This window comes from Pongo abelii, chromosome 6 (assembly GCF_028885655.2).
Source record: "Pongo abelii isolate AG06213 chromosome 6, NHGRI_mPonAbe1-v2.0_pri, whole genome shotgun sequence".
Taxonomy (NCBI): Eukaryota; Metazoa; Chordata; class Mammalia; order Primates; family Hominidae; genus Pongo; species Pongo abelii.
In genome coordinates this window covers 118,188,200-118,202,084 of record NC_071991.2, presented here as the reverse complement: position 1 = coordinate 118,202,084, position 13,885 = coordinate 118,188,200, and the positions used below count along the sequence as shown (strand labels likewise).

Sequence of the window (13,885 nt, the reverse complement as noted above, 5' to 3'; positions counted from 1 at the left end):
AAGGCAGAGTAGTCTATGATATTGGCTTCAGATTTCTAACCAAACTAAGGCTTAAAGAATAGTGGCAGATTATGGCCTATTGCATATTTGTGAGATCTCATCTGTTATAATTACTGTATCTTATTCATAATATATTTCATCACCATCAGTTGAAGGCATACTTTATCTAAAATGACCAGATAATATCACCGCCACCAAGATCCAGGACCACAGCCAGTCTTCTGGCATTTCAGTGATCCTTGATGCAACCCAACACCACTGTGAACAGGATGTTGAAGCAGCTGTTGCAGTAAAGTTAAAGGGGGCATTTGCGATCACTGGGCAGAAGAAACACATAGCAAATTGTACCACCCAATTTTAAGTAATGCAATAATGCCTTCAACAAAACATAATCATCCTGTTAAAAAGTTTATTTGTATCAGCTAAGGCAGTCTTGGAAATATAGTAGTCTTTTCCCAAGAAGAAGTTCTCCTTTGGCAAAACTTGATAATTTGTTAATTTATTTATGTATATATCTGTGTTCGTTGTTCAATTTGGAATTCTAGTATATGTGACTTTTCAAATCACTCTTGTTGATTGCTAAAGAAGAAAGAACTAGGGTTAGGAATAGAAAAGGGAAGTAAATAAAAAGTAAGAAAAAATGCTTTAATTTGCAGTTAAGATTTGGAAAAGATAAGGCATGTTTAAAGGAAGAAAACTTAGTCCCTAGAAGTGACATGAATGAGCTTCCTCATGTACCAAAGAAGTTGATGAACATGAACTAGGGATATAAGGGCATGGATACAGGAAGGAAGGAATTGGCATGTAGATGTCAGCGTGTCTACGTCATCAAATCAGAAAGACATTAAGCATTTGGATAAAGAAAAAATAAAAAGTTGGAATGTGAGATGGCAAATTTATTAAACAATAAATAATACTGACCTATTTTCTCTTCCTATCTACTAAACTAAATTCTGGCTTTATCTAGTGAATTTTTCCACCCATACTGGTTCCCAAATAATGTCCTGTCTTGCTTGATTGGTCTTTGAGGCTTTCATTATGCATATTAGAAGAAGGAATGTGGGCAGAAAGAGAACAATTTACATACTAGCAGGGTTTAAGGACTAAAACTTTCATGAAAGTTTATCAGATACAGTTTGAAGAGAGAGGCACAGAAGTTATCATATGAGAGAGAAGCTGATGAGAGAGAAAAGGAGGATTTTAAGTATTGCAGCAGATATATGTCTTCTTCATGGACTTTTAAAATTCCATATGAACTTTAATTATTTAAAAATAGCTTTATTGGTTGTTTTGTCTGGCTGCATGGCTAAGCTGACCCTGGACCTCATGTACTCAGACTCTATAAACATTGCATTGACTTGTACCTAATCCTCAACTTGATGCAACAGCTGTGCATGCATCCTGTTGAGACTGCAGTGAAGAGAGGGAGCCTAATAGTTTCTTTTCTGCTTTGTGTAGTGAACATAAAATTATAAAAGCTTTAATTGGTTAATTTTTGATTTCAGTTACTCCATTTTATTTTTCTCCACTATACCTTTTCTCACACAGGAATTTTTAAACCTATGACCTCTACAGTTAGGAAACTACTACTATAGTTTCAAAAATTTTATTTTTCATAAATGTTTACTGCCCACCTCAACTACAGTTTCGTCTCTCCTCCCACATCTGCATAGGTTTCAGATGCACAGACACATCAAAATACAAATAGCCAGACAATATGCATACACAGTTACAGCCCTTCACTATCCCAGTCACCTCCACTCCCCATCGCCATTTCTCTTTCTCTATCATACCCACACACACACACACACACACTCACACACTTTATTTATTGTCACAGCTAAAAAGGTGACAGTAAGAAAGATAAATAATGCATTTTCCTTGGTCAAAGCCAAACAGTTGATGGCAATTCTTTAAGCCTCATAATTTTAGCCATTTTGAGAAGGATCCTGCCGTTTTAAAAATAGTTAATAAAGGCCTAGATGTCCTGCAAAATTCAACTTCAATATTTCCCCAGCCTGAGGTGAGTAAATTTGATAACAGGCCTAGCTAAAGTTAAAGAGCCTAGCTTCTTATAGCTATATTTATGTCTAATTGGATCTCAAATATAAAGACTTTCCATACCATAAAATGCTACAGGGGAACCAGAGCATTGAATTAACATTATTAAAACCCTGCTGGAGAAGGAACTGTTTGTGGGGGTGCCTGATTATGTCCAGCATAGGGTTATTTGCAGGTTGGTTCTCCAACAGCAACGTTTTATATAGAGCAGCTTTCCCATTTGCTCGGTGGTCTTGCCAGAGGTAGCACAACGTGCGCAAGTTACCTGGATCTGCACCCATGTTCTATGACTGGAGTGTGTATTTCAAAAGGATAAATATAAAGGACAGCTCTAGAGTTTGTCCTTTCCATTATTCCTAAACCTAAAGTGAGCCTCTCTCAAGTTTCCTTGGGGCTTTAGATAATGGATAGTAAAGTTTCTCCAAATTTGGTCTCTGATATACTATGTGAACACACAATTTTCTGTCAGAGATTTCTTCTCCCATCAATTCTTGTATGCAACTGAACCTTTCTGAAGATAAGGAGACCAACCGAGAAACCTGTTCACTCAATTATTTGCTTTTCTACAAAAGTGAACTAGTCAACCAAGGTGAACTCTTCACTCCCTCTGACAAGAGCCCTTCTTTGCACTCCAATCCCTAATTCTCCATGGAAAGTCTCATAGAAGTTCCTATCAACAAGTTTCCCTGAGAAATGTTCCACAAGTTCAGTTCAATTTACTTATCAGCCCACCTTTTCAAAAATACAATCTTTTGTCTCAGCCCTAATTATAATAAAAACATCTCTTGTAGGAAGATGATTTGTCTACTTTCAGGATTAAGAATGCATGAAGAGCCTGGTGCGGTGGCTCACGCCTGTAATCCCAGCAGTTTGGGAGGCCGAGGCGGGCCGATCACCTGAGGTCAGGAGTTCGAGACCAGCCTGGCTAACCTGGTGAAACCCTGTTTCTACTAAAAATACAAAAAATTAGCTTGGCGCGATGATGCGCACCTGTTATCCCAGCTACTCGGGAGGCTGAAGCAGGAGAATCACTTGAAACCAGGAGGCGGAAATTACAGTGAGCCGAGATTGCACCATTGTACTCCAGCTTGGGCAACAACAGCAAAACTCTCTCTAAAAAAGGAAAAAAAAAAAAAAAAGAAAAAAAAAAAAGAAAAGAAAAGAAAAAAAAAGATTACATGAAGTAGCTTTAGATGGAGTTTTAGTTCTTGGTTTTCATCCTTGGACAGAGGCAGGGAACTGACTCCTGTGTTGGCTTAAGGTATCATTCAGGCAGCATTATAGCTTTGGAACCTTTGGTGAGGGAGAGATAGTGTCACAAATGATTCTCTTCCTCCTTGAGAGTATGTGGTTCAAACCTCCAACAGAACACTGGTAAGGTGGGAGACACCTTCATCCAGCTGAACTGGATGCATTATCTCTCAGTCTTTGGTCACTCCTCCAGTGAGAATGTGTCTGAATGGCTTTGTTTCCCAAGGCACCTCCACCTCTGCGTCACCCTTCCCATTTCCCTTCATTTCCAATTTCCTGTGGTATATGATATTTCCGAGAAGAAAAACAGATGCCACCAGGACATTTAATTATGACTTCCTTACCTCCATCCAGCAGAGAGTCATGCCATTCAGAAGAACATAGTGTTTTGTTACATTTAATTTTGCTAGCTTATTTCACCATTTTCCACCACTTGCAAGGATCTGAGACCATAACATTGTGCTTGAGTGGGGTTTGAATGTGAGGGCTAAATCTGAAGGATTGTATTTACAATATGAGCATCTTCCCTTCACAACCTGTGTTGAGGGGAATACCTCCAGGCTTCACTACTGTATTAGGATTTATGTAGCATTGAGAGACTGAGATGTTCCACAGACTCCATATACTTAAATGAGCCGCATGTTACTCAGATCTAATTTTCAGATGCTGCTGAATAAGAGACCCTTCTCTAATTAACAAGGTGTTAGTAAGTGACTCATTCATTCACTTACATCTGTGCTATTTACACTGTGTGGTTGTTGAACATAAAACAGTTACACAGTATAGAATATCTATATCAGATAACATTCCCAGCTGTCTCTTGAAGATTTATTTCCTAATATTGTATATATCATGTTCTCTTTTCTCAATTGAAAGATTGTTGCTAAATAGAAATAGGTAAATATAGGCTTAAAAAGTCATAAAATAAGAATTAACATTTAAAAAAATTTATTTTTAGAGAAATTGAAAATTTGATGAATTAGCTCAATTTCTGTAAGAAATTGCGTCTTATCACATATCCTAGATTTTGGTGTAGCTCCCTTTGAATCAATTTGCTAATGTAAAGACAGATTCATGATAATTAATTAGATCTATATTTATTTGTAATAAATGATGAAATTTTCCAGCATCATGACTGGAAATAAATAATGGATAAATCTATATGCTAAGGATATTTTCTTTTATTTAACCACGTTAATTCGTTCATACATTTCTTAAGAACATTATCAGAAAAGAAACAGATTAATGTATTTCTACGTATTATTTTAAATAACATCACTGTGAGAGGTCATTAATGTATTTTAAAGCATGCTTTGGTAGAAAAATGTTATGTAGGACAGGATTTGATATTATCTGCTCTGTATTTTTATGGATTGAGGCCCAGGTTGGCAATGGGCTTCACATAGTCAGTTTAGGAAGGAGAGTAGGGGAGTCAAAAATTTCAGAAATCTAATGAATGTCTGTTCTTAATGGCTTCATTTCATGCTACCTCCTCTTTTCAAGTAATGCCACTATTTTCCAAACAGGTTTATAAAACAAGTCCTTTTTTGTGCACATCTTATATTTTTTGTAGCAATGATTTGTATTTTATATAGTTTCCGCTGAAATATTAAAATTTTGTGTCATTGAAATTGTATTACACTTAATTTAAGTACAATTTTAAATTAATTCCCTTATTTTAAAAACGATGAGAAAACTCTGCTTGCTCTTTCCAGTTCAAAAAATATTATTTAAACGAATTAGCAAAACCTGAACCTTTTTGCTACTTCTGGCAAAAGAAAAGATTTATTTCCCATGTACATCAGATAATGAAAACTGAACAAATGCTAACAGCTGCCAACTTATCCATTCAACTTTCTGCATATGCCACACAAAGCATACATTTTTAAGAGGCAGACATATGGGCCTTATATCATGTTTATGTAGACATTTGTGGATGAAATGCTAAAAAATATTCTGCCCCAAACTATAGTTACATCTTGTACCTTAGGGAAATCCATAAAAATTAATGCATCAGGTTTTGATAGAGTTAATACATTTGATTCAACTGCAGTATGTTCTGTAGTTACTAGAAAACATTTTTCTTTTTCTTGATAATGTTGACTTTTTATTGGGTTATAACTTACATACAATGCAAATCATTGCTTTTGTGTTTCAAAAAATACACCACAATCAACTGGCCCATCATTTCTCAAAACTTTCTTATGCCCCTTTTGTCATCATCTGCCCTCTCCATACGCAGCCCGTGGCATACTCAACCTATGACTGATTTGTTTTCTCTTCAGTTTTATGACATTTTCAGGGTATCATAAAAATGGAATCAGACATGATATAACTTTTTGAGTCAAACTATTTTTACTTAGCAAAATGAATTTGAGATTCATTAGTGTTTTTGTGTATATCAGGAGTGTATTTATTTTAATAGCTGAGAAATATTCTACTGATGGATGTACCACAGTTCATTAACTCATTCATCAGCTGAAGGTCATATAGGTTATTTCCAACTTTTGGCAATTATACATGAAACTTCTAGAAATATTTGGTAGAGTTTTCATTTTGCAGGGGCAGGATTGCTAGGACTGGAACTGTTTGTATGTTAACTGTATGATTATGTACATAAAAATCTGTCAACATGTTTTCCAAAGTGGTTGTATCATTTTGTGTTCTCTCCAGCAATACATGAGAGTTCCAGTTGCTCCCATTCTGGCCAATACCTGATACTGTTGTTTTAAATTTTTAGCCATGCTAAGAAGTGGACAGTATCTCATCGTGAATTTAATTGGCATTTTCCTAATGACAATGTTGACAACCATTCCATGAGCTTATTTGTCATCTCCATATCTTTTTCAATGAAGTGTATGTCAAATCTTTGACATTGAAAAAATAGATTATTTTTTATTATTGAGACATAAGTTTTTAATATATTTTTGATAGAAGTTATTTGTTATATATGTGTTTTGCAAATATTTTCTCCCACTTTGCAGCTTGTTTCATTCTCTTGAGTTGTCTTTCATAGAGCAGGTAGTTTTAAATTTCATAAATTTAAATTCAACATTTTTTTCTTTATGTATAGGGCTTTGATGTCATATCTAAGAAATCTTTACCTTATCCAAGATCACAAAGGTTTTCTTCTATGTTTTCTTGTAGGTTTTACCTTTCAAGTTTTTCGATTGGCTGTCATAACTTTTTTATAAGACATGAGGAATGAGCCAAGTTTCATTTTCTTACATATTGATGTCAAGTTGTTCCAGCTCTGTTTGTTGAACGACTACCTTTTCTCCATCAATTTATTTGTCACTTTTGTAGATCTATTTCTGGGCTCTCAATTTTATTCCATTAACATATATGTCTATCCATTCACCAATATCTCACTGTTTTGATTACTTAAATTCAGGCAATTAGTGTCTTCCAGCTGTTTGTTTTTCCAAAACTCTTTGGTGATTCTAGTTCCTTTATCTTTCCATGTAAGTTGTAAAATCAGCTTATCAGTTTCTACAAATATAAATCTGCTGGGATTTTAATTAGAACTTCATTGAAGCTATAAAGCAGTACAAGAGAAAACTGGCATCTTGAAAATACTGAGTCTTCTAAACCATGAACATGGTATATCTCTCCATTTATTAGGGTCTTTGATTTCTGTCATCATCATTTTACTATTTTTGTCTAATGGATCTTGAACACCTTTTGTTAGAAAGTGCATTATGTTCTGTGACACTATTGTAAAGGTACTTTTAATTTTTTAAAAATTTAAATTTCCAATTGTTTGTTGATTGTATATAGACATACAATTTACTTTATATCCTATATTCTTGCTAAACTCACTTATTAGTTATAGGAGAATTATTTTTTCTTGTGGTAGATTTTTTGGGGATTTTCTACATAGACAGTCCTATAAATCAGGCAAATAAAGACAGTTTTATTTCCTCCTTTTCAAATTATCTTACTCTTTTTTCTCATTGAAATGAATAGGACCTCCAATACAATATTTAATAGGAGTAAGATTATTCTTGCCTTGCTCCTAGTATTAGAGGAGAGTATTTAATTTTTCACCATTAAGAATTATATTAACTGAAGCTTTTTTGTAGGTGCCTTTGGTAAGCTTAATGAGGTTTTCTGTATTTTTAGTTTTTTCAGAATTCTTATTAATAAATGTGGAATTTTTATCAAATATTTTTTCTGCATGGAATATGATTAACATATAGTTTTTCTTCTTCAGTCGATTTATTGATAATATGTATTCGATTGTTTGATTTGCAAATTTTGAACCAGCCTTGCTTCTTAGGTAAACCCAACTTGGTTATTAAGTATTATCACTTATTTCTATTGTTGAATACAAATTATGAATTTTGAATATATATTCATGAGGAATATTGATTTGATGTTTTCTTTGTCATGATATCTTTAGCTAGATTTAGTGTAATAATGTTAACCTCATAAAATAAGTTGGAAAATTGTTCTCCTGTTTTCTGAGAGAGCTTGCATAGATTTGGTGTGTGTGTTTTTTTTTCCTTAGATGTTTTGTAGAATTCAGCAGTGATGCCATCTGAGCTTAATGGTTTTCTTTACTGGAAAGTTTTAAACTAAAAATTCAATTTCTTTCATATATGTAGGACTATTCAGGTTATCTATTTCTTCTTGAGTGAATTTTGAAAGTTCTTTTTAAAAGAATACATTTACTTCACCTAAGTTATTGCATTTATGAGCGTTGCATTGTTCATAATGCTTTTTTTTTTTGAGATGGAGTCTTGCTCAGTCACCCAGGCTGGAGTGCAGTAGCATGATCTTGGCTCACTGCAAGCTCCACCTCCTAGGTTCATGCCATTCTCTTGCCTCAGCCTCCCGAGTAGCTGGGACTACAGGCGCCCACCAGCATGCCCGGCTAATTTTTTTTGTATTTTTAGTAGAGACGGGGTTTCACCATGTTAGCCAGGATGGTCTTGATCTCCTGACCTTGTGATCCACCCGCCTCAGCCTCCCAAAGTGCTGGGTTTACAGGCATGAGCCACTGCGCCTGGCCCATAATGCTTCTTTACAATATGTTTTGTGTCTGTAAAATCTGTAATGATTCTTCTTTTATTGTTCTTGATATTGATAAATTGTGTGTGTGTGTGTGTGTGTGTGTGTGTGTGTGTGTGTGTGTGTGTTGGTCAGTCCTACCAGAGGTTATAAATCATATTGATCGTCACAAAAACTTTTTTGGTTATATTGATTTTATTCAATTATTTTTCTGTTTATGTATTTCCACTCTTTTTTGTATTCTTTTTCCACATACTTTGGTTTAAACTTGTTCTAATTTTAAGAGTTTTCTAAGGTTTTTGCTTAGATCCTAGATTTGCGACTTTTCTTCTTTCATAATGTATGCATTAATGCTGTAAATTTCCCTTTAAGCACAGCTGTAACAGCATCCCACAAATTTTGATATGTTATATTTTTATGTTCACTCAATTTACAGTATTTTTTTAATTTCCCTTGTGACTTCTTTGATGTATTGGTTATTTAAAGGTGTGTTGTTTAATTTCCACATATTTGTTTTCCAGTTTAATTATTTCTGTTACTTATTTCTAGTTTAATTGTTACAGTAAGAATTGTATGATTTGCTTCTTTTTTTGGGTTTGTTTTTGAGATGGAGTCTCGCTGTCTCCCAGGCTGAAGTGTAGTGGCACGATCTGGGCTCACTGCAAGCTCCGCCTCCTGGGTTCATGCCATTGTCCTGCCTTAGCCTCCTAAGTAGCTGGGACTTACAGGCGCCCACCACCACGCCCAGCTAAATTTTTTTTGTTGTTTTTTTTTTTTGTATTTTTAGTAGAGATGGTGTTTCACCATGTTAGCTAGGATGGTCTTGAACTCCTGACCTCGTGATCCACCCGCCTGGGCCTCCCAAAGTGCTGGGATTACAGGTGTGAGCCACTGTGCCCAGCCAATTTTGCTTTTTTAAATCTGTTATTTTTTCACCCAGAAAATTCAATCTTTTGGGGAATGTTTTATCTGTAAAATATGAGTTTCATGTAACCTGAAACTCTGAGGTTAAGTGCATACACATTTAAGTACTTAACATACACATCAGTGTATATGTATGACCCCATTATCAGGAGGTAATGTTGCTATGTATCCCTGGTAAAATTATTTGTCAAAAGTCTACTTTGTGTTAAAGTAATATAACCATTGATCCTAGTTATATTTTTATACTTAAGGAGGGTAATATGGATGTATGTTGTTTTTGTTTAATCCACAGTCTCTGATTTTTTGTATGTATACCATTATATTTAATGCATTAAGTGAAACAGTTGAAATCTACCACTTTATTTGTTTTGCTCGTCCTCTATTTTAGAGCCTCTCTCTCTTTTCTTGCCTTCTGTTGGATTATTTTACTATTATTTGGTATTTCATTTTAATTTATACATTAGATTTTTAGGTATATTTATTTGCATTATTTTTTACTGGTTCCTTTAGGTATTACATTATAGATACTTCCATTTTATAATATAATTGGAGTCAACATTGCACTATTTTAAGTAAAATGTAAAAGCTTTGCTACTGTATCAATCTTTTTATTTCACTCCAAGACCTTTATGCTGTAACTGTCATATATATTATGCCTACATACACAGAAAACTCCATCAAAGAATGTTATAATTTTTGCTTTCAATATTTACATATATTTTAAAGAAGTGAAAAAAAATGCTGTTTTTTCTATTTAACCACATATTTACCATTTTTCTTACTCTTCTTTCGTTCCTCAATATCCGTTTCTTCTGGTATCATTTCTCTTCAGCTGGAAGAATTTCATCTGGTGTTCCTTTAGAACAAGTTTGCTAAAGAAAATTATCCATTTTCTTTCATATGAAAATTTCTATATTTTCCCTCCTGATGGATATTTTCCTTGGATAAAGAATTTTTTGCTGACAACTTTTTTCTTTCAGCATCTTCAAGACCTTCTTTACTGTTTCCCAGCCTCCATGGTTTCTGATGAGAAATTAATTAATTACTGTTTCTCTATCAAGAGAAAAGAAACAAAGGTAAAGGACTCACCACCCACCCAGTTTGGATTGCTTTAGCAATTTCTGGCTCACCTCCACAATCTGTCTTGCTTTGCAGAGTCCTCAGGTAGTATTTTGTCCAACGTTTTAAGTTGTCATCAGGAGGAGTTGCCTATACTGGGTTTTTGCAGCCACAGCAGAAGTGAAATATAGTTTCATTTTTTCTTACTGTATTCTGAAACTTCAAAGCATTTAGAATGAGGAGAATTCATGGGAATGGGAATGCTATAACAATTCACTCCAGTGGAAGCATTATAGCAAAGATCTTTTGGAGATATGCTCCTAACAAAGTAATATATTCTATAGTGAAGGAATAGGTGGCCATTTCCTGTCTAATATCTTTGTCACCTAGAAATTATTTACCTCTGTTGCTTAGGCCAAAATTATGATTTACATCCACTTGAAACACAGTTGTCCTCATATTACATAATATATCCTGTGTATATAAAGTATTAAAATATGTCCATGCTTGCTCCTTAAAAGACAAACTCTATGATAGAAATCAGAAGACTTTTAGGTCGCAAAAAACAGAATGTTAATGGCAAAGTGATCAGAGAAGCATAAAATGGAAGATGTATAATGTGTTCTTTTTTGAAGAGCAGCTGACTGACACTAAAATAAATCATCACCATGGGAGGCAGAGGTTTACCTATATATGTATAACACAAATATGGGGTTGGGACTATGTCTTCTAAGTTATATGGTACTCCATGTCATCTAGCATAGTGCCTTGTGCATGATGATTTCAATAATTTTTTTTCTAAATCGTATGCCAATATGTGTATATGTGTGTACAAACAGCAAGAACCCAAGAACTAAACAGTGTACTCTGTTATATTTCACTCCACTTTATTTCCAACATTAATAAGTCACAGCCTTTTGAACTTACTTGTTATTTTTATGTCTTCCTTCCATTTTAATTCTCTGTCTCCTAATTCTGCAGACATACAATATGTCTGGGAACAAGTGATTTATTTTATTATCTTAACTTAAATATCTTTAAAACACCTCCTGATGAGTTGATAATTTGGGGACTATTCTTTCACAATGAAAGGAAAATAAAATTAAAAGAAGGATGGACAAAATAATTTATAAATGAAAGAGAGTTACAAAAAACTAAGATGCTTTGTGATATTTAGGACATGTAATAAGTGTTTTGAACATAAAGTTGGTACTTAGTTATCATTAGTAGAAAATAAGCTTTCCATACATTAATATTGAACAAATATTTAAAGAGGAGAAATCAAATAATGAACTTACATGGTATACCATGTACCTAATCTGACCTTGTTTTAGACAAATTGATCATTAAGGGAAATACTGATAGGCCAACTAGCTATAGGTGAATTGACTTAGAGCTGTGGGTTCCAAGGAGCTGAAATGAATATTAGGAGTTTTTATTATACAAGATAGTTATTAGGCTGATATCATTTCAAAGGATTTATCACATAGAAATAAGTAAACATAAAATAGTTCATAAATATTTGCACATGAGAGTATTTATTGAAACTTTTTAATGGTCAAAAACTATTAAAAATTTGAATGTCATTAATAGAGGAATGGGTAAACACATTTTAATTAATCCACATAACACAGTTAGTCAAAAGTGTGAATTCTGTTTATATCTATTGACCCAGAAGGATGCATGTGATGTATTATTAAAGAAAAAAACCAAATTGCATATTTATATTACTTAACTTTTGTAAAATAGTAAACAAACAAAAACTGTGTGTTGGGAGGAGTGGGGGAAAAACGAGAGAGAATATGTGTGTATTCATTTGTTGGTACAACTACATGGAAATGCAGGTTATTTCTGTTGGGTTGGGGGAAGGGTATTTAAAATGAGAGCTAGTGTATCTTTTTTTCAAAATCCTCATATAAGTTTTTGCCTTGTTCAGTTGTTAAAACCAGCAGGTATAGTGTGATAATTTATAAAACTTGAATGAAGTTAAGTTTTAAAGTTTTCGTCTGAGGAAATCTCAGTTTACTTGTCACTCTATATCTAGCTGTTCTCCCTGCAGCAAATTTTTGGTCAGTCAAGCAAAACTCCTTAGGTAATTGTCTGCCTTTGATAATTTCAAGACTTCCCTACCTAGAGGTATGCCATGAAGCAGATGTCTTCTCAAATTCTTTTTGACTCTGTGCATATACTTATATTTATATGAACATTTATTTATTCATGTTATATGAAACTATGTGGCCCATTTTAACCTCAAATATTTCCCCCATATAATACTACTTGTCTCTGTAGAACTGAGAGTATTTAGAAGGGAGACTTCAGTAGATGACAAATAATCAAGAAATTCCACTCTAGTAAATTTCCATGAATGCCAATATTTACAAATTGAATAGCCCTTATTCTTCAAACATATACGTAGAAATACCAGAAACATATATGTGCAAATGGTGGTAGAAATAAAGAGGATGGGGGAAAATGATGAAGCTATTTGGCATTTTAAAATATTTTTTCCTAATATGGAAAACTCTATTTATAACTATTCATTTGCTTTTTTATTCTATCCTACTCTCTCAGTTCATTTTACATAATATTTCCTTTCTGTCTCAGAATTTCTGAAGTACTCTAAGCACCCTCCTTACACAAAAAATAGGGTTAAGGAAATTTATAGTTAGAGTAATGAATGTCTTCTCTTTCCTTTTCTGTTATGAGAGGAATGAGAACATAAGGCACTAGAGATAATTTTTCATAACACTTTTAATTAACTTGAATGTCAAATGAAATTGAAGCATTCTACCAGGAAAACTGAAGCAGCATTATTCCCTTTCCCATCACATCAGGTGACCATAGCTCCACAACAACAATAAAGTCTAGCATCCATTTCAACCACTTGTCTTCTGAAGCTGGGTTTGGTAAGGCAAAGATCAGATCTTTGCCTTTCATAAAATTCCTGGTATGGTGTCTGTCTTCTATACAGCCATATTCAATACTTCAATAAATATGTTTCAGAAATACCTCCTTGTAAATATTTTCTGTAAATAACCCAAGAAGATAGTAAACAAATAATTGCTACTTGAGTCCCAGCTGACAAAGAGAAAATAAAGGTATTCCCTTTTATATCTTTTGATTTTCAGGTAATCCCTCTGCTTTCCTGTAAATTTACAGGTACAAATATTCTTTTTCCTGTACATAAATATGGACTTTCCATTTATAGGGAGAAATGTGGTCACCTTAATCAGTGGGAATTGAAGAATGCAGCTTAGTATATAAGAAATCAATTTAGAATGATCTGCATATATAAATCGGTAACCCATATAACTTGATAATTTATAGGATGGTTTGATGAGAGACTGTAATCCTGTGGTACAGGTACTGGGAATTGGTTAAGACTATGGGCGTTGCAGCTGAACTCCTTGGACAGTCATCTCTGCTTACTTCATTATGAGCTAGGGATGTTGAGTTTGTTTCTCAAACTCAACTTCATCATTCTTAGATACAGTACGTATTTCATAGAATTGTGAAGATTACATAAAGGGTGCTTGGAAAGTGCTAAGCATGGTACCTGGCACACAGTCAGTGA

The 13,885-nt window shown here is 33.9% G+C and overlaps 1 protein-coding gene across 5 annotated transcripts in view; it reads right to left on the bottom strand.

The window, feature by feature from the left end:
- The window catches only part of LOC129060460 (putative uncharacterized protein encoded by LINC01549), an 85,063-nt gene that overhangs the window by 21,256 nt on the left and 49,922 nt on the right, over window positions 1-13,885 (bottom strand). For 3 of the 5 annotated variants that reach the window (XR_008527207.1, XR_008527206.2, XR_008527209.2), the window contains exon 3: window positions 3,052-3,174. Coding sequence is in view for 1 of the 5 variants with exons in the window: in XM_054559713.1 (XP_054415688.1) it covers window positions 3,052-3,174; window positions 10,023-10,074 (175 nt within the window). In the remaining 4 variants the exon portion in view is untranslated. Of the gene's footprint in view, window positions 1-3,051; window positions 3,175-10,022; window positions 10,276-13,052; window positions 13,338-13,885 lie in introns of those variants that run through there. The other 2 variants (XM_054559713.1, XR_008527208.1) reach the window with 2 other exon arrangements.